At 37.8% G+C, this 21837-nt stretch overlaps 1 protein-coding gene across 11 annotated transcripts in view; it reads right to left on the bottom strand.

The window, feature by feature from the left end:
• Nucleotides 1-21837, bottom strand: part of ITPR1 (inositol 1,4,5-trisphosphate receptor type 1) — a 386707-nt gene that overhangs the window by 144932 nt on the left and 219938 nt on the right. For 4 of the 11 annotated variants that reach the window (XM_031954255.1, XM_031954269.1, XM_031954283.1 and 1 more), the window contains 5 exons: nucleotides 20974-21122; nucleotides 19408-19519; nucleotides 14510-14542; nucleotides 4058-4093; nucleotides 2805-2855 (listed from right to left, as the gene is read on the bottom strand). In XM_031954255.1, the coding sequence (XP_031810115.1) occupies nucleotides 2805-2855; nucleotides 4058-4093; nucleotides 14510-14542; nucleotides 19408-19519; nucleotides 20974-21122 (381 nt within the window). The remainder of the gene's footprint in view (nucleotides 1-2804; nucleotides 2856-4057; nucleotides 4094-14509; nucleotides 14543-19407; nucleotides 19520-20973; nucleotides 21123-21837) is intronic. The other 7 variants (XM_031954258.1, XM_031954277.1, XM_031954309.1 and 4 more) reach the window with 3 other exon arrangements.

Below are 21837 nucleotides of genomic sequence, written 5' to 3'. Positions count from 1 at the left end.
TCCCAGCTTTATATTCTCCCAGTTTTACATTCTCTGATATCTGGGTGACAGTGACCTGGGTTCCAGCTACTCTCGGTTTTGTGGGTGAATGATGTATCATACAATTAGGCTTAAATTAGGCAAAAGGTAGGGAAGTGGGGAGCACATGCCATCTTTCAATATGTGTACTCATTAAATGCCAACTTAACATTTATGCATCCTGTATGCCAAACTTAAGTTATAGTGGGATTTCACATTACCATTTTCCCTTCTCTTCTACTGAAAACCCTAGCTAGCAGTTACCATAGCAACTGACGCATCAAATGGTATGTTTTTTTTCCCCCTATACGAGAATAACGTGAAATGCACTCATTATGAAAACATGTTCCCCCACAACTTTTATTTTCTCCTGGGCTCTTTTTAATTAATGCTCTCTGGCTCCTCCGTGGGTTTTTTGTTTTTCCTCTCCAGCTCTGAATGTGAAAGTTGAATTGTCACAATCTGCTGGGGGGGGGGGGGGGAGGAGGGAGGGAGGTATAAGTGGGATGTTGAGGCGAGGGACAAGGCCCAGAGCCTACATGAAGGAAGGAACGAGTTGCAAAAATTTTCCTTAAAAGGTGACAGCAATAAAAAGCAGCTCCCACACTCTCTTGTCCCCCACAAAATCAGGTGAATTCTGACTGTGAGAACTTAGGCCCAATGAGGGCTACTCCTTCTTTGGAGTTTTTGGTTTCCACAATCAAAATTTACCTTGAGGGGGTCTTTAAATGCTTTGGGGATGAGCCTTTATAATTGTTTTGACATGAATTACTCAACAGCCCTGAGCTTCTCACAATACACTAGACTGAGCCATCTGATGGCAGAGCAGGAAAAAAAAATGACTTCCCAAATAACGTCATTTCTTCAGCTTTAACAGTTGGCTGTGAAACACTTCTTTAAAAATAATGCTAGTATTTTCCAGCAGTTTAACACCTACAGTATGCAAACAAATATCAGATGTTTCACTGCAGTGAGGAATACAACACACATTACCTAGGGGAAAGAAAGTTCGACAACAGTCAGTTGCATTTGTATTAAGTGTCAAGTAAGAAAAGAGGTAAGGAGGAATCGGTGTCATGAGGAAAAAACCTTCAGCGGTAGTCAGGTATCAGTCAGGAACAGAGATTCCTCCATTTTTCCCTACTCGGCTGGCCTCTGCCCAGTGTTCAGGGCCATCTCTACAGGCAGAGACATGGCCCTACGGGATAAATGAGCCCATAAGAGCCCAAACAGCAAATAACTACTTTGCTTCTTGGACCTACAGGCCTATATGGGAATTTTAGTCAATGAATATCAACCACAAAACATTCATTAAGCACACATAGGAGTACGTGCTAGATCCTGTGCTCAACTCTTCCTAAGGAGGAAAGAAAGGGCTTCAGGTATTCTCAGGAATAGAAGTTCTCTTACATGATGTACCTGTCAGTGGTCCTCAGGTAAAAGATTTGTCTCCCAAATCCCCCGACTTTGCCCAATACTTTCCAGCCCATGGGACTGTTAGGGGTCAGACTATGATCTGATGGACTGGTATCCAGGAAACCTGGGATTTTGTCCCAGCCCCCAACTTTCTATGTGATTGGGGGCCATTAGTCTCATTTTCCTATCTCTGAAGTGGGGACTTTGGACCAGATGGTTTCTCTCTAAAGTTCCTTCTAGCTCTAAATCCCTTGATCCTAGGAAGGAAAGGATGAATATCAGAACCCAATTTCTAAGCCACAGGAATACTTAAAAAGCAAAGTGTAGGAAAGGATGTGAATATAAGGAAAGCCTGGACAATGAAACAACTTAGAATCCTGAGGGAACGAGTGACTGCTGTTTGAAAGGCAGCACTGAGTTATACGGGAAGTACACTGATTCTAGAGGTCCAAGGACCTAAGTTCAAATCCCAATTTAACTGTTTACTTGGAGATTGGATTAGAAGGCCTCTGAGAATTCTTTCAGCTCTCCTTCCATGATCCTATGACCTTATTCCTGCTGAAAGGGGAAGGGCTACAACTTATTCTCATTATCTCCGGAATCTACTCCCTCTTAGGGGAACTCTTCCTTGGAGATAAAGGAATCAGATTCGTCTGCTCCTTCCTGGATGTCCACTGCTAACAGAGGACACAGCACACTCCTACTCTTCTGATGACCAGGATGGTTTTAGGCTAGGTTGGTGATGATGGTGGAGAACTGAAGGGTCCAGGCTGGGGAGGAGAAACTACAAGACAGAGGTTCCCTGCTCCAACACCATCCCCAGATTCTCCACAGTCACCAACTCTACCCCACATAAGTGACATTTGAGCCATTCTGCTAAGGGAATAGCCTGGCCCACACTAATTACAACCAAAAGATGATAGATTTAGAGCTTGGAGAGATCTCAGAGTCCTCCTGTTTAACTCCTTCATTTTACAGTTGAGGAAACCAGGGCTGGATGAGCCCAGAGTCACCCAGGTAACCTGCATCAGAGCTAAAATTTGAATTCAGACCCACTGCCTCCAATTTCAGCTCTTTCCATGGCAGTGCACTTTGGGCCACTTCTCCAAAACAAATCATCTCATTGGAGGAGGTCAACAGAAGGGAACAGCAAATGCTAGCATCTTCTTGCTAAACTTGGGAAATGGATTTGTTAAGAGTGTTTTTTGATCTGCTAAGTCAAAGGTGATTTTCCAGTTCATCTGTCTCAGCGACATTAACTGTCATTAGATAAATGTAATAATATTTTTTACACTTATTTTAAATTACAGTGAAAGGTTAACAGAGATGTTACAAGAATTAGCTCCAAATATTTGTGACCATATACGTACCCTTTTATGGTCTTCCAGTTGCCTCAGTGGTAGACTTTGATCAACCTCCTGCTGAGCATGCAGAAATGCCATTTTAAGTATGATACTAAAGAAACACTTTATCTTTAGCATCAATAAGTAATAAAATCGTGGAGAGCAAGTCATTCAGCCAAGACAAGAGCAAGGCAAAAAGGTCCAGAAACCACCAGATCAAACGGAGCACCCATTCATTTTGCTTAACTAATTTGTCCTGCTCTGATAGCCTCTTGAAAATAAGGGGACCATGTGGTTGATTGGTTGGCTTTGCCAAAGTTCAGAGGGAACTTCTACATGGGTTCCTCGTATAATCTAATAGTAATTTGAAATACAAAATTGAAAAAGGAGGGGAGAAGCAGATCCTTGGTGATTTGTCCATGCATTATTCTATTATACATGCATAAAGCTGTACATACACACTCACATGCATACATACACACGTGCATACCCACAGATGCCAAAATGAGCAAAGTGCAGTTATTTAATTAAAAATCATCCTTATTAACAAGGCTTTCTCTTATTAGAAAAATTAGAAAAAAAGACATCAACTCTAAGGACCTTCATGCTTTTAACTTTTTCTTTTCTTTTTAACAAGACCTTTAGTAAGTCTGTTGTAAATAATTTAAACTGCTTGGTTGCTTTATTAGAAAATTTGGAAAATGGTTTTAAATCTACCAATAAGAAAAGAAAAATGTTTCCTGAAGACCTCAAGTACTTAAATGACTCCTAAGTCCTTATTCAATACATTTCTTTTGATCTAGGAAGAATAGAAAACACAGATCCTCTGGGGTTAGTCTGTATGTTCATTTGGTTCCATTAAAGATATTTCTATGCTGCATTGTTAATGCACTTAGAAACTGCACTTTTCTCTGCATGCTCCCCCAATTCTCCTAAAACAAGGGAGAATTTCCATAACACGTCTAAGGAAAACAATTTCCAGGTTAAAACATTTTGACACTGCCACATCACACCAGAGACAGAGTTTTACATTAAAGTCCTAGAAGTCACATGCCCACTTTTAACACAGAAGGGATTCTTTGGCCAAGGAGGCAATTTCTACACTGAGAGATCAATGGGATTTACAGGACTCATCAGCCCCTTCAATCAAACTACAGATTTCCCCTCAAATTCACAAAATACAAGGACATAGATTTTGCTAAAACAATTAAGACACTCAATCAAGACAACTTAGAAACACCCATATTTGTCAGAATAACAAATATAGGTGAGCAACACACCTCTACCGAATTCTCCGTTTCTGGAGGTTGTGGCAGCTAGTTGAAAATAAAATGTATAATGTTAGTTTAGAGTACCATGTCTCATATTCACAAAAAAGTCTAACACTCAACACTTAATGCACAGCAATGATAGTGAGATCATAGGTTCTATGGATTAGCACTATTCTCCTTAGCAAAGTAGAGAGAGAGAAAGACTAAGATGGGAATGCTACACATTACAATTATAAATTTATCTGATTATAACTGCCCCAGATAACCCTACATCAGAAGTAAGAGGCTCTACATAAAACAAAGAGCCTATAATGGCATAAAATACTAGAGGATCACTTAGAAAAAAAAAACATTAATTCAATCCCTCTAAAAAGATTAAAATAAAAGCCTACCTCTAGCAGGAACCAATGCCTTCTGTATACCTAGCAGACACTTAACAAACATATATCATGTTCCAAAGGGTGGCAGGATGTAAGCTCCTTGGTGGCCAAGCCTGTTTTTAATCTACTCTTTTTATCCACAGTGCTTGGCACATAATAGGTAAAAATACCTATTTAATAGATGGGTAGATAAGATTTTAGGTCCAGCAAAGGATCATCCATCTAATAGCTCTTGAACACAAATGGAGTATGATCAAAGTATGATCAAAACACACACCAAGTCAGTCATCAAGCATATGTTAAATGTTTCCTACATGCCAGGTACTATATTAAGCCCAGGGATACAAAGAAAGGGAAAAAGTACCTCAGCCTTCAAGGAGCTCACATTCGTGGGGAGATGAAATGCAAACAATAATACTGATGATATAGACACACACACATATAAATATATATATATACACATATACACATACATATATATATACATAAAACAGTACACAAATATATATATGTATATATAAAACATATACATAAAGAAAAATAGGTAAATGGATTATATAGATATAGGTAGATAGAGATATTTTTAAGGGATGGTAATCTCAGAGGAAAGATGCTATTATTTAGGGAATGGGAGAGAAGGAAAGTCTTCTGTAGGCATTGAAATATGAACTAAGTCTTCAAGCAAATCAGTGAAGCTAGAAATTGGGGGTGAGGGGGAGGGCATTCTAGGCACAGGAAACACCTAGCACAGGAGATGAGTATCTTGAATGAGGAACAGCAAGTAGTCCAGTGTAGTTAGATCATAGAGTACGTGGAGGGTAGTAAATTAGAAGGCTAGAAAGTTACAAAGGGGTCAGACTGTGAAGGATTTTAAACACCAAAGGGAAGATTTTACACTCAATTCTAGTGGTAATATGAGAACTACAGCAGTTTTTAAGTATGGAGTGAGAGGAAGAGGTGGGATGTGGTCCGACTTGATTTTTAGAAAAATCACTTTAGTGGCTGAATACAGAAAAGGTTCAAATGGGGAGAGGCTTGAAGCAGGGAGACCAATTATAAAGCTATTAGGATAGTTCAGTTAAGAGGTAATGAGGGGCTATATCAGAGTTGTGGTAGTGAGAGGAAAGAAAAGGGAATATATTCAAAAAGAGAGCTGTTAGAATTATTTTGGAGCATAGAAGTTCTTTTCCTCCCCCCTCCCAATTATCTTTGTAAATAAACCAAGTAGAAGTATTGCTGGGTCAGAAAGTATTGGCAGTTTAATAACCCTTTGGGCACAATTGTGAGTTATATTCGAGAGGGTGTTATAAAGATAGAAATGACAAGATTTGACAACATATCTAAAATGTGGACAAGTGGGAGACATCAAGGATGAAGCTACAATTATGAATCTGGGTGACTGGGAAACTGGTCTATTATTTAGTATGTTTGGCTCCTAAACTTTTACAAGCTCTAAAGATTTTCAAAAATCCACTGACTCATGTCATCCTCCCCCATCATCCCCATTAAAAAGAAAGGTTTTTTTATGCTACTAACTTCATCTTAGCCAGCTTCAGAAATGATCACATCACTATCTTAAGTTGGAGCTTTGTAGAGAAGAAAAGCAATAGAAGAGCTATAAAGGAGATGTCTGGGATGATTTAAGGAAGGGATGCTACTGTTGATAAAAAATGTCAGCATGTAAATGAAGACACTGACTGATAACATCATTAATAGAATGGTAGGTTTTATTATTTTTCCAGAAGGAACAGATTGCAGCTGATCCAATCATTGTCACATTTTATATTGTTTCCTTTTGACCAAAGGCATCAGTCTATGATTCTGCTGTTTGTGTGCTCCAAGGCACAGCCTGCAACTGGTACACAAAGCCCAGACATCCCTACATCAAAAGTAAGAGTCTCCCTAGCTAATTAGGAATGATCTTTTTTCCTGAAACCAGGATACACACTGATAACTTGGTCTACTAAAGCAATACTCCACCATCTTGGTTTCATGGCATGTGCTGGCAGAAGCTCACGAAAAATGGTTGTATGATGAGGATGTCTCTGAGACAACCATTCAACTCACTTATAGAATTAAAGCTAGAAAAGACTGTAAAGAGAATCTAATTCAACATTTTCAATTGACAGATGAGGTAATAGAAGTCCACTTCTTGGGTCACTTGACCAAGATCATGCAAGGTAGTAAATAGCAGAAGTCAGATTTGCCATGACCTAAAATCCTTTTCTCGTGAAGGAACCAGAATAAATAGTTCTCAGTATGTTAAAGGATGCATTAAAAAAAAAACAACAACAATGTAAGTATTTTGCATCACATGTGTATATTTGTAGGGTTTTCCGTTGTTTTTGTTGAGACTAGTAGATTATATTACAATTTATAGAATCGAAATAAAAGAAAACCACATTGGTGTGGTTTTCAGAGAAAAGAAGCTAATTTCTGAACTATCTTTTGTCAACTAATTGGTTAATTATGGTCTGCCTTGGTTAAGGTCATAATGACTTGAGTTTCAATTTGCAGATGGATTAAGATTTCACAGATTGTGCGGGTCTTTTTATAGATTCAAGGTTAAATATCTTTTGATCTCAGTGTTCAACACCAAGATCTGCCAAAATAATTTTCCTAAATCACAGGTTTATCCAGGGCACTTCCTTGCTATATAGAAGTTTGAGTAACTCCTTCCTGATCTTAGGAAAAAATAAAAACTTCTCTGCCTGCTAGAATCTGATATCAACCTACTTTTCCTGATACTTTGTATCATGGATTCTACTTAAGAGGCAAATGGGTATATTTGCTGTCCCATGAATCATCAGTTTAGCTCCTAACTGGGTACCTTGACACAAGCCATAACATTGTTATTGCCTAGAGTTCTTTCCTCACTTCTACTTTTTCAGACCTTTAGCTCCCTTTTAGGTTCCACTCAGGGACCATTCCCCTCCCCAATTAGTACTCCCTCCTCCTTCCCTAAATCATATCATACTTATTTGTTTAAATCTTTCTGTACCAGTAAAATGTAAAGTTTACAAAATTAAAAACAGCTTTTATGTCTTTATATTCTCAGTGCCTTAAAAAATGCTTGTTGAATTGATTAGACCAAATGATTACAATATATGAGATGACTGTTCTCATGTAATCAACTCGAAAATGTGATCTGTTCTTATATATCTAAACTTAATTTCTTCTGTTTTGATCTTCAGAGTCTATTTGAAACTCATGTTCTACCCATTCTTTGGATAAGAAGCCTAACAATGATCTTGGACCAAAAGCAATAAAATCTGACCATTTGAATAAAGAAAAATCACAAAAGCAGTTAACTTTGAAAAGGAAAAGTAAGCAGAACCATAAATTAAAGTACTTTAATAGCAGTTGGAACAGTGGATAGAGTACTGGACCAGGAATCATCTTCAGACATTGGATTGTATGGTTCTTAAGGCTAGTATTTTAGCACAGTTCCTGGCACACAATAAGCTCTTAATAATTGCTTAGTGACTCACACAACTACTTGTGTGAATATGGACTCAGTTTCCTCAGCTGTAGAATGGAGATCACAATGCTCGCCTACCTCCTAGAGTTGTAGTGAGGATCAAGAGAGATAAATGTATGGTGCTTAGCACATAGTAGGTATTACATAAATGCATATCTCTCTCCCCTTTCCCTTCCAAATCTAATATTCTGAATCTAAATGGCTACATGTATTTCATCTCTAGCAATAATATGCTTTCCACCAGATCTGTGATTAAACTGCTCAAGTGAATGTCCCTCTATGAATCCAAGTCGGGATCTGCTCCACAATCTATAACCTTAGCTGCCTGGCACATTGAGTGGCTAGATGACTTGCCCAGGGTCTCACCATCAGTATGTATTAGGAGCATGGACCTGAATGCAGGTCTTCCTGTCTCCTTATCTTTTAGACCATCTCTCCATCTACTAGAGAGGCAATCAGGTAGCCAAGCTGGACCTTAAGTAAAATCCTAACTGTGTGACATAGACAAATCATTTCACCTTTCTCTGCCTCAGTTCACCATCTGTAAAATGGGGCTAATCATAGTACTAACCTCCTAGGGTTACAGTGAGAATTAAATGAGATAATATGTAGAAAGTGCTTTTTGCAAACCTTATAAGTACTATAAAAATACTAACTAGGGAGTAGCTAGATGGTACAGTGGATAGAGGATCTGAGTTCAAATCCAGCCTTAGACACATAATACTTCCTAGCTATGTGATCCTGGGCAATTGTGACCTCAATTGCCTCAGGAAAAAAAGCTAACTAGTATTAGTTATCAGGAAGAACTATAGTGCTGACATACAATGAAACATCACTATCTCCATTAGCTTCCATATATGTAGAGGTAGCATTCTGACCATCAGGGGAACAAGCTGGTGGTCTTTCTCTAAGAAATAAGAACTAGTAGGCCATAAGTTTTCTAGAATTTGTGTTTCCAATCATAGCACAGCAGCGAGAGGAATCTTCCATTTTTTTCCTAGTTGCCAATCAACCCCTGTATTCACCTCCCTAGGATTTTCACTATGAAATGTGTGACTGACAACCACAATCCCCAAAGAGCCCCAAATTCCATTTAGCTAGGGCAATGTCATTTTCTAGCTGCTCATCATGAACACGTCACAAAGGAGTTCACTCTGCCAATCCCTTTGAATCAGTTTTTCAGTTCCTCTTTCACCCACTCATAACCTCAAATAGAAGGCTGGAGGGATAGGGGTAGGCGGGGGAGGGGGTGCTGAATGGTTTTGCAGATACCTTTTCCTATTCCTGCTATTCATCAGCCATGGAAAGCCCACATAAATGGAATAGAAAGCTTATTCTTTTTTTTTTTTTTTTTTTTTTGTAAATTGGACTAAAATTGAGGTAATCTGGCATTTTGCTGAAAATAGACCGAGATCTCCCTATCTACTAACAGAAAATTGTTTGCTAACTATATTCTGGCTAGGGAAGAAGACAGAGGTATAAGCATTAAAGAAAGGAAGAAAAGGAGGCTCAAACTACTGAGAAACAACTCTGGAGAAAATGAACGATAATTTAAATAGAATAAAGAATACCCTCTGCTTTGATGGATTTTCTTCTGTTTTAGAGATCAGCAATAGTCTTGCTGGGCTTCAGTTATAAAATGTAGAATTAATAAAACTTTGACTTGACTGAATTGTATGATTCAGTTACTGTGAGATAATTGCAGCCCTTTAAAACCAGCTCTTTAAAAAAAACAAACCAAAACCTCTACTAAGCAACTACTCCTGTGCTCTCTCTTAGTTCCATCTTCTTTGTGGTTGCCGGTATCTAACAGTAAACAGCTCTACTCCATTTATTGGCAATTACTGCTGAAGGTCACACATCAGCAGTAAGCCTAAATTCCAGGAAAAAAAAAGGCAGCTCTTATGTAAGTCCTGCCTGAATGTTGGCAAGAGCCCAAGAGAACAGTCCGCTGCAATGTAAAAAAAGTAGGACATCTCTGCCTAATACTGAACGTCCTGAGAACTCCCCCTGAAGGAGAAGGAGTTTAATGCTTCTTTTTCATTCCTCCTGACCCTTCTTGAGTAAAACTCCCTCCCAACTCTGGATGGCTCCCATTTTTTTTTTTCCTGGGATTTACAAACTTCACCTTCAATCTCATGACTTTCCCTGCAGCACATAAAGGATGCTGTGAACTCAGATTCTCTCAGCACCAGAAACAGGCAGGGGGCAAGCAGTTTAGCTCCTAGGCCAAAAGCAACTGTTTTCCAACATAGGAGCTAATTTAGCTTCCAGTTTAAGATTAGGGAGCCAGCCAGATGATACCATGCTAACTGAGAATAAATGATGATTCATCACATTTTAGGGAGGACATTGATAAACTAGAAAAAAGTGTCCATAGGAGGGTACCAGGAATGGGAAATGGGAAATTTTCCTGTGCTAATTCATACCATATGAAGAGAAGATGAAGGAACTCAAAATACTTAGCTGAGAGAAGATTCATGGGGGGATAAGTGTTGTCTTCAAGTCTCATGGAAGAGAAGAGAGAAAAATGGCTCTAAGCCCCCTTTCAGCTTAAATTGATTCTATAATCTCAAGACTTGTTCTAATTTGTCTCAGGAGGAAAAAAATAGGAACACTGAGGGGAAATTGCAGAGGCAAATTTTGACTGGACGGAAGGAAAATCTTCCCCACCACTTGAACTTCCCCAAAGTGCTATGAATTGCTCTTCCAAGGCTGCATGGCCACTTGTTGTAGATGACACAGAGGAGATGTATGTTCAGGTATGGCTGGATTGGATGGCATTAGATGGTCCTTCAAATGAGAAAATTTTATGATTTTGTGGCTACAGAAAAGTCCTCCTTTTTCCCATCTGCTTCTGAGCTTTCTTCAAGGCTTAGGTTAAGTACCACTTCCTATAAGAGACCTTCCCTGTTTTTCCCCCTGCCCTCCCTAGTATTAATGCTCTACCATGATAGTCTCTATATTTTTTATTTATGTATTTATTCATCTGTATGTGTGTGTATGTGCATATGTATGTATATGTTGTTTTCAGCATTAGAACATAAGCTCCTAGAGGGTGAGACCTAATTGATCATCTTTACCTTTTTATTCCCAGTGCTAAGCATAGTTCCTGGCTTGTACTAGACAGGTAATAATAATTACTTGCTGAATTGAATTGTATTATGTCCAAGACTGATGGATGGATGCATACTGTGATAACACATAAACTAGGAACACATCACTCATTTACTTCTTACAGCCCCTTTTGCTTGTTTCCAAGCACAAGAACAGAACAAGAAACAAAATTTGTGTTAATGGAACTATAATTTTCCCTCACCCTCACCTGAAGTCATAACTATCAGCTCATACTAGCAGTGAGGCCCTTACATTACTGCTTTCCAGATGACAAAGTACTTTCACATCTATTTGCTAAAGATTTCTATTTATTGCTCTGGAATGGGCTCCAATGCCAGTAAATGATTTCTTTTTTCAGGTAAGGAATACTGAGATGAGTTAACTTTAGAAATAAAACAACCCCCCCCCCCCGCCACCACCACCTTTTCCCCAAGAAATATTTCTGAGTCAAATGTCCTTAGTGACAAAAACACGATACAACAAAAAAAAAAGCAACACTGAAAAAACCCTGTTCTCTATTGTTTCCCAAGTTTCCTAAGGATGCTTTTGGCCAGACTCTAGGGGCCATAGTTCTGTCCCATTTTCCAGTATTTCACTGGGTCACAGGAGATTAATTCTAGTTCAAAATGTGATAGTTCCAGCTGAGGCCATAAAGGCCAAGGAATTTTCCTTCTGAAGAGAAAACTGCATGAACTTTTCAGCTGAAACTCGGAAGAACACTTCAAATGAGTTACCCACCTCTCTACTGACACAAGCTCCACAGAAAAGTAATGTTCAGTGGTTTTCTCTTTCTCTTCTTTTCTTTTGAAGGTGATGGTAAGAAGAGGGGAGATACACCCTTCTTTTATTTGAGAAACCTATTTTGGTTGGGTTTAAAAGAAGCTTTATTCCAGAATGCAGTTGAAAGGGCCCTCCAACATGCACTTTTATTGTAGAAAAGCTATTGCACTGTCCTCAGTTCACCTTGTGGTTGCAAAAGCACTCAACATTGCTTGGAACGGTATATGATTTTTCCAAGTAGTTCATGACCCCTTTCTCTCTTCTATCTATCCCAGCTTGAGACAAGGGGAGATAGAAGTCCTTACTCAGACAATTCCTAGTGGGAATCACTTTGGTCACCAGCCAGAAGAATATATTTATTGTTGTTGTTTTTTTTCTTTTATTATTTAATTGAATTTGGTGTATTTCTTTACAGTTCAGAGTTGGGTCCTTGCTTCCATCCCATGACAGGATGAACTTATTAGATTTCTGAAGAACACATACCTCAGCTCAGTCAGGAGAAACCTTCGTTCTATTTCCAGCCCTCTCCTTCCTCTCTAAAGGAGGAAGAAGACCTCCTTGTACCATGATCATCTTCAGAATAGACAAAGAAGGGCAACGCCAGCCAGACACACTGATGCACAGCCAACAGACACTGCAAAGGTCTGCAGAAGTGGGACTTGTTTTCTCTGCCCTACCAGGCTTTGACAGTTGCTAGTGGTAACAATGAAAAGGGAACCACCACTGCTTCCTCTGGGAATTTACAGAGAATTCAAACTCTTGCCAGATTATGCTCTTTTCATAAACAGACAGTATTCCATTTCCTACTGTGTATTTATAGACACACCTGCTACAGCCATGGAATTGTTCCATGAAGGAGTAATAAAGTCCCAGTCGGGAGACCAAGTTCTATATCCAGTGATCCCACATTTCGGCTCATTTGCTCTGGTCCACAGCCTAAGACTGGTGAAAGTTCTCATTTTATGGCCTTATTTGTAATTCAAAACAGAACTTGAACTTTCAACAGATAAATTAAACTCCCAAGATTTTTATATCCTTGGGACCAAGATAGAACCAAAGGTAGTCAACTTTTCAGATGAGCAGTGCCCAGATGGGTTGTTGTTGGGACCCCCACCCTGCCTTTCAGAAAAGGAAGGGAGAAGGAAAAATGCCATCACATTCAAGGAAATAAACTGACTCATTTCACCACTCTTCCTTCCCCATTCCGATTTCTTCCGTGTCTCCCCATGCCCATAAGATGTGACTCCTAGATCAAATAAATTTAATATTAGAAATGAAGGCTATTAATATGTTTTTTAAATAGTCTTATATTTGAATCTGGGGACCTTGACTCTGCTACTAAAAAGATATATGACTGAGGGTAAATCATAGCTCCTCCCTGGCTCTTGATTTTTTCATATGCAATACAAAAGAAGGATATTAGCTGACATCCTAAGATTCTGTCCAGCTGGAAAATTCTGTAATCCTGTCATTCTCCTTAAACTGGTTGGTCATTTCTTTTCACTTCTGCTTTCTGAGGAAGTGGGTATCAGATCACCAGTTAAGAAAATATTCTGATCTATTTTGGGGTGTGTGAATGAATAAATCCCAATCAATATCATATTTTAATTATTTCCCCATAAGAAGGGACCACTATCTTTCTATAACTTTATCTGCTTTTCTGGACCACAAATTGAAAAAAAAATTATTTCTGATGAAAATCCACTTTTAGCCTTTCCAATCTCATTCCTTGCAAATAAATATTAATTTTCAAATAACACAAAAGATTTTTTTATCTGGGATAAATAACTTAAATATTTACCATCTGATCAATGTGGAAAAATAATATTCCCTCAAAGGATTTGAAGGGTTTGCTGGTCCATGAATCCAATCTACATTCAAAATTCTGTCCACAATTAGCTATCCCTCTCCAATAATGCTCTTCCGGACAAGGTTAAGTTAACTCAAATTTTTAGAAATTTGAGAGGATTTTTATCTGTGTATCTTATTTATTGTGTGTGTATCTTATCTTATCTATTGATAAGGCTTTTTCTATGAAAGGAGGCCAGAGATAATATCTTTTTTCAATTCCATGGAAAAAAATTCAACAACAAACTTCCCCTTCTAATCCTCACACTGACATTTGTGTTTCATTATTTAGAGACAAAGCAAATTAACTCAGTTAATGTCCATGGCTACAGTGCCTTTTCCATATACTGTTTTCTCTCTTGTTTAATTATCCTTTATAGAGAAAGTGATGATCAAATGATATAATAATTGTAAAGTGCTTAGCATAGTGCCAAGTGTTATTTATTATTATAATTTATCTTCACTCTGAACTTTAAACTAAGTCCAAGTATGTTTAAAAATACACTTTGTGTAAAAATAAAGTTAATTTACCTTAATGCTGTTTTTCTTCCACAAGTACATGGTCAGTATCACTAAGAAACTTAGCTTTGAGCAGTAAAGAAAACAATATCCTAACTTCACCAAGCTTTCCTCACACCGAGACAAAAACTACTTTCCTACAGATGACACACAAGTCTGTCATGAGAAATGCCAATGGAAAAGACACATGATACACTAGGTTTCCCTCCCATGGTCAAAATGGACAAAATAAAATGTTAAACACCAGAGAGAGACTACAGGACAGACAGGTCATGGGGAAACTTGGAAAAGAGCATGGAAACAGCACTATGGGACATTTAAAAGAGAAAGGAGGACCTCAGTATTATCCGATTCATCAATGGAAATCAGCTGAAAAAGAAAAAAAAAGGGGGAGGAATAAACATTAGGAATATTAAGTACAAATCAGTTCAAGTTCTAGGCACTATTAGAGATTGTTGTTAAAACACAGTGTTGTGAAATTGATGTAATTGTCACCAAAGCTCCATCTGGGTTCATAGTCCTGTCACCTTACTCAGTGACATCTGTTCTGCTAGAAAAATTCTACCAGGGAACAAACAGACAGGATGCAGTCATGCTTTGTTCACATGCCGAGTGTCAAACCACATTGATAGCCCAACCAAGTTCTAAGAACTCCACCCTATGGCTTGCAAGTTGGCTAAAATGTGTACAGAACTGTGGGCCAGGGAGAATTCCCCAATTAATAACGTCATATTTTCAGACAGCAGTGGGAAAGAATGGAAGCTAAAAGGCAGACAATGCTCGTCAATTTGGGAGGAGAACCTTTCACTTTCAATCTTAAGACTAATGCAACCCAAATTGAACAGTGACACAGGCTGGACATCGAATCTCCATAAGAGACAATTCAGTGTTCCTGGGGTCACCTGGAAAATAAGGGGATGAATATATCCCAGGCCCAGAGATTCCCAGGTCAACTCAATCACTTTGTTTAAGAGTAAAAGTTTAAGGTAGAATTTGAAAAATGAAATTTGAAAATTTGAGATGGAAAAGAGTTAAGGAGATTAAAAATAAAAAGAAAGAAGATTCATTTCATTAATCAGCTCCCACACCAGTGAATTTCATTTATGGAGTAAATGTAAAAGAATCCATAACAATAGTCTTCATTAAAAATTCTAAAAAAATTATATCAACAGTCTCCATTCTAACATCTGACACATGAAGTAAACATTTAAGTTCCTAACAGAGATCTGAGAGCAAGAAATACAAAAGTCTTACCCAGATGGAAAAAAGGGAAGACTTAGTAATTACTATATAATAATTTGAGCACATAAGAACCCCATTGCTGAAACCATTCAAGGAAAAAAATATACTTTATACAAACTCCATAATATTTACTTATACCTCTTTTTACTCCAATTTTCCTTTCAAATTCTTTAAAAGCCTCAATTTAGTAAATTGCTATAATATAACTTCTATAATATCAGTTATGTTACATAAAATCATATCTTATAACAACTAGATTGCCTCATGTTATGAGGCTGAATGTTTCCTATTGACCACAAAGTTTCTTTTTTTTTTCATTTTTGTATCCCTAGTACAATACTGTATACATTAATAAATTATAAATTATATTTATTTTTAATATAAATTACATTTATATTTATAAATAAATATGTGCTAAATTGACCTGACTTTGAGATGTTAAGTTCCAAAAGACTTTTTTTCTTTCTGGTATCACTTTAGATCATGGCGATATTGGGACATAATCAATAAATGGGGCGGGGGGGAGGATGATCACAGGAGAGGAAGCGGAGCAGTCCAGGTTTTTTGCTTTGTTCCCTTAATAAAGTACATATGATGAGAAAAGGAGAATTTTCCAACTGCTATCGGGGACAAAAATGTTATTAACTATTTGTTATTGGCAGCAGAGATGACAGTTGCCATTACCTCCTACAAAGTTTTTTCTGCTTTTCATTTGCTTCTCTGAGATAATTTAATTTTAACAAAAAAGAAGATGTCTTAGCAATGATGACCCCACCAACATCAAAGAAAATGCAATTTCTACTTTTATGGAAGCCAGGAAAAATCAGGGGGCACAATAATTCCTTTTTTACTGTCCATAAATTACACTAGATGATTTTTAATCTCATAAGATCATCCCTTTTGGCTCTGAAATTCAATAAGTGGGAACAATGTGGGGGCCAAGAGTTTCTCTTTCTTTTTTTCAGTATTCTGTACCTTTTCTAACTCCTTCTTTGTTGGGCATTAAAATGGGCAAGATCTTATCACATGTCATATTTGGCCTCTATTTTTGGATGGTTATGAATGGTAACTCTTTGTAGTTAATGGAATTAATGGAATGAGTAAGAAAGGAGAGCTAGTTGCTGTCTTTGCATTAATGTTGATGTAGATGGAGAGACAAAGATATGGAATCTAGGAGTTTTACACTCTCTAGATCATAAAAAAAATCAAAGTAATTTAACAAATATAATAAACTAATTTGCAAAATGCAGAATGATGGTCCTGGAAGTAAAGAAGATTTGAGAGCTGACATTGCCTTACTTGGACACTTATTAGTTGTGCGATCCTGGACAAATCACTGAATCTCTCTCAGATTCAGTTTCCTCATATATAAAATCAGATTAATTATAACATGAGGGTCACCTTCAAAGTACTTCCCATCAGAAAGTTTACTTTAAATGATGTTGTTCAGTCGTGTCTGACTCTGTGATTCCATTTGGGATTTTTTTTTTTTTTTTTTTAGCAAAAATATTAGAGAGATTGGCCATTTCTTTTTCCAGGTCATTTTATAGATAAGGAAACTGAGACAAACTAGGTAAAGTAACTCACCCAGCATCATGCAGCTAGTAAGTGTGAAACCAAATTTGAACTCAGGTTTTCCTGACTCCAGGTTCTAAATAGTACAGAATCAGGAAGACTCCTAAATTCAAATTGCATTCTACAGTGTGTAAAATGCTTACCCTGGAATCAAGAAGACTCATTTTCCTAAGTTCAAATTTAGACACGGACATGTAGCAGCTGGGTGACTCTGGGTGAGTCACTTAACCCTGACTGCCTCAGTTTCCTCATTTGTAAAATGCTCTGGAGGAGGAAATGGAAAAACCCTCCAGTATCTCTGCCAAGAAAACTCCAAATGGAGTCACAAAGAGTCAGACAAGATCAAAATAATTAAACAACGATAAGATTTAAATGATAATCAGAGAAACAAAGATTTAGAACCTGGAAGGATTTTTATTCATCGTTTTCCAGTAGAATCTGACTCTTTGTGATCCCATTTTGGGGGCTGAGACCATCTATCTCAGTCCTTTCATTTCAAATGAAATGAGGGGAGAATCTTTTTGAAGATTACACAAGGAGAAAGGACCAGTGGTCATCTTTAACCTCAGTCATCTGATTTCAAAGACAGCCCTCTGTCCACTGAACCACATTGCTTCTATAATTAATAATCGGATTAATTTGCCTGGTGACAGGAGAAGTCTATAATATACAGGACTCAATGCCTGACATATATTAAACATTTAATAAATGCCTGTTGATTGACTGAAATGTAGAAAATGGCCTTTTATTCTACCGAAGAGTAGTCAAACTTTAAAGAGTTAAAGGGTCACATTATTATATGTAAATATTGATATAAATATCTTAGACTTCTTACTTTATGTTCATTCTTGAGGAATTTCCTATAAAACTAAATAATTTTTAGCTTCCATTAGAAAACTTGATTTAAAAAACAAACTTTTGAATCTTCATGTAAGGAATGTAATTATTAATTAAGGCTAACTCCATATTTTCTTAGGTTAGTCTGTCTTAAGTCAAGGCAAATATCCATGTACACATATACGTTTTACGTGCTGGTTAGATGTTATTTCTCACAGGAATATCAAATGTTTCTTAGGAAGGCTAGCTACTGTGTGACTAAACATTTAAAACTGGTCCTCCAGGAGTTCCCTTTCATGATGCTATTTTTATCTTGACACTTTATTTATATTCTTTTTTGCCATTTTATGTGAAACATTTAACAGTTTGCAAAGTTATAAACAATATAGCAATATAAAAAGTTAAAAGGGTAAAAGTTATGCCTTCTCCTGTCCTTTTGGAAACTTAGCAAATATATAGGTATTCTGTTAATCCAAGGCTTTCCTTTGACTAATAGTAAATTTAAAATTTTAAATTAAAAAAAAAACTTTAAAAAACTGAAAACTTTTAAAAATTTAAACTTACATTAAAAAAAGGCAATAAGAGTTCAGTTGTACTTGATGACATTTATTTTGACAAGTAAACCTTTAACAAGTACACATTCAATTCTTCTAACATCATTACTTCACTGAATAAATGAGTTGTAGGATAGTTTGGTAGGGTATGGTAATCTTAGTATAATGATTCCTATTAAATCTGCCCAAATGGAGCTGAAATAATAAATGAGAGCTGTAATTCCCAGAGAAGACATGGAGAAGCATTAGTGTGGTTGCAGTTCTATTCTATTATTGTACCAATTTTTGGAGGAAAAGGAGGCAAGGAATACAAGACCAACTTTTTGCTGGTTTGTTTTTCCTGTGAAGAAGGATAGGAGGTGAACAGTTCCCAGGATACTGGGTATTTTTATTTAGTCAATATCAAGGATACTGGACGGTCTTCTTGTACTCACAGTCAGAATAAATGGACAAAAGGCCTTCTGGCTTTAAAATCAGAGGCTTTTTGATTATCAGAAAGATATACATAACAACTCACCAATAAGAAATATAAGTTGTCTATCTAGAACCTAACATATATGCAAACAGACGCGTACATACACACATGCATGTGCACACATACATTCTCATACACTCTATCTCCCTTCCTATATACCTCTACACACATAAAAATTTTGATTTAGAATTTAAATATAAGCTAAAATGAATACATGCAAAATTTTGATAATTATTTGTCTGAAAAAACCATGATTATCATGAGGTGAGCAGCCCTGAGCATAATTAACTTATTAAAGGCTCACGCAAGAAAAAGTCATATTCTGGAAAGCATGCAGGGAGGCTGTTGGGTTGAATTCAAATGCCAAATCAGAAAGTCTGAGAGTTATTTTCTTCAATAAATTTTAGGGTAAAGTTTTATTTTACTTTTTAAAAAACAATCAATATTTGCAATCTATGTTAAGGAGGAATTTTCTTTCTCCCCCTATCCCCTTTTCAAGGTGCCTTAATTTAATGAAGCTATGCTGCTGAATGAAAAGAAATATCAAGTACCTTTTCTCCATAGCCTCTGTCTTTGGTCATCATTTCCCTGAGTGTTTGTAACACTTTGATACAAAGTTTTTCTTCATTCTCTTCAAGCAGCTGTTTAGTATGTTTTATTAACCTGAAAAGGGGGGAAAAGGGAAAGGTTTGATTTGCTGCCAACAGCTTTCAAGGGCACCAACTTCTCATCATCTTAGGATGACTGGATACAGGACCAGGAAGCCTGGACCAAATGAGCAGCAATCTCATCCCTGAAGCTTTCTGGCTGGCCCATCAGCTCATCTGCATCTCAAAAGTGACACCTGCTGGTAGATGGGGAGAAGCACCATGGCCAAGGCTCTACATGGCATCCTAAGTCATGTCAGAGGCTTCCATTTCCCAGCAAGTATTTATTATGTGCCTACTGTGTACCTGATACTACTCCAAACGCTGAGCCCTTTCTTTATAACGGTAAAGAAATGTAGGTTAGCCACTTCAAGCAATGGTTAACAATTTTTTATAAAACAGGAATATTATCCCCTAGAATTCATTTAAAAGAGATGATTTCAATAGCATGACTAGCCACATGTTGCAGAGTGCTGTGAATTAAACAGGAAAAATAAGGAATCTTGTGAAGATGTTCTGGGATTTACTGTTTCCCTGATCCAGAGCCCAAGGTCTGAGAGCTTGTATAGGGTGGTGGATAAAGATCTTATCTTGGAGTTAGGACATGGGTATTCATGTCTGACCTTCTATTCCTTCCAGTAAGGAAAAGGGGAGAGAGGGAGAGGAAGAGAGAGAAGAAAGGAGAAAAAGAAGGGGGGAGAGAGAGACTGATTGTGTGTGTGTGTGTGTGTGTGTGTGTGTGTGTGTGTGTGTGTGTAAAGTCGCTTAAATCCTGTAAAACCCCAGGCAACTCCACTGTTTAAAACTATAACTTTCAGACCCAATGGCCAATCTGCAAACAATAGAGAAAGTTCTTCACCAGTGACTCTCCATCCCACTGAAAGTCACTGAAATCACAGTTCAAAAAAAAAAAAAAATCCCAGAGTCTAGCACAGTGCATGGTATACAAATGGCACATGATAAATGTTTGAAGCTTGATTGATTGTGGAAAACATACACTTATCTCTCATCCAAAATTTCATCCTCCTATCAAGGAAGAGAGAATGGGTGGGAGCACAAAATCTAGATATTATTGTTTACATTTCCAGGAATCTCCTATAGATAATATTTGTGATCAATCAATACTATAAAGCAACAATGAGGCACGAAAAAGCAAGTAAAAACATTTGTCATTAAAATTAGGGGCAAATTGGCCAAAATGGTTTCAACCAAAGGGGCTTTCCTTAATTCCCCATTCAGTTCTCCCAATCTCGTTTTAACAAAGTGATCATAGTTAAAAACTGTCAAACTGTTCAAAGCAAGGAAGACGCTTCCTTCCATTAGTTAAAAACTGTCAACCTGTTCCAAGCAAGAAAGACCCTCCCTTCCATGATCTATTTCTAGAGTTCTGGAATGAGCCCCCCATGGGCATCTTTAACAGGTCTCCTGAAGGAAAAGCATTCACAGTATCCCGAGACACAAGCAGCTTACTTGCAGATAAAGCCTCCACTTTCACATTTTCTTCGGGCGTCTGTATTCTCTGGGAAAAGCAGTTCTGGTCGATGGAGCACATCCACAAGCACAGACAACTCTGCCTGGACGAGGGGCCGCAGACGGTCTTCTAGGGCGGACACTATATCCTGGAAGGCAAGAGCAAGGAGCATTAGTGGCTGAGGGTCGGGGCAGAGCTTCGGCATTCTGAGAAGTTGAGTCCATCCATAAGTAGTTTTGCATACTATCACTCTGCACACATCTAAAATAATGGTTCTTCCCCCCTCCATCCTCCTGGGAAGTGCTAGTCTCTGAAGTGCAAACTTCCCACCACCCCTCCGTTTAAGGAAATGGAGTCTTTTGGGCCAACAACGCATTCCATGTTACGGTTACATGAAAACACAAACGAATGAACATGCTGTATCAACATGCTAAATAGATGTACCCTGAGATAGCATGATGGTCTTCAAATACAAAACACACTGCTGTAGGAAAGGAAAACAGAGAAAAATGTGAAAGGGCAGCTGAGTCAAACACCGCAAAGAATATGTGAAAGGCAAGTAGCAGAGAACAGATGAAGGGATGGGCTCCACCAGTGGGCAGCTCTCTTACAGGATGGGCACTCAGGACCGACCCAAAGCCAGGATGCCTAAGACGAGCACAGACCGGACTGAAACAGAAAACAGACTCGAGGCTCAGGCTTTGGAAGAGAGGGAAACTCTGAGGCTTTTGTCTCTGAGGAAAACACACACAGAGTTTTGTGCTGATTTCCTCCGGAGGAATATCAGATCTGCTTATTTAACTAGGAAGTTTTCAGAGGTTACATGGCATAGTGTATTGACTGTAGTATTTGGGAAGTCAGGG

Source organism: Sarcophilus harrisii, chromosome 1 (genome assembly GCF_902635505.1).
Source record: "Sarcophilus harrisii chromosome 1, mSarHar1.11, whole genome shotgun sequence".
Classification (NCBI taxonomy): Eukaryota; Metazoa; Chordata; class Mammalia; order Dasyuromorphia; family Dasyuridae; genus Sarcophilus; species Sarcophilus harrisii.
Note: the sequence above shows the minus strand (reverse complement) of the source record. Positions and strands in the feature narration are given on the sequence as shown.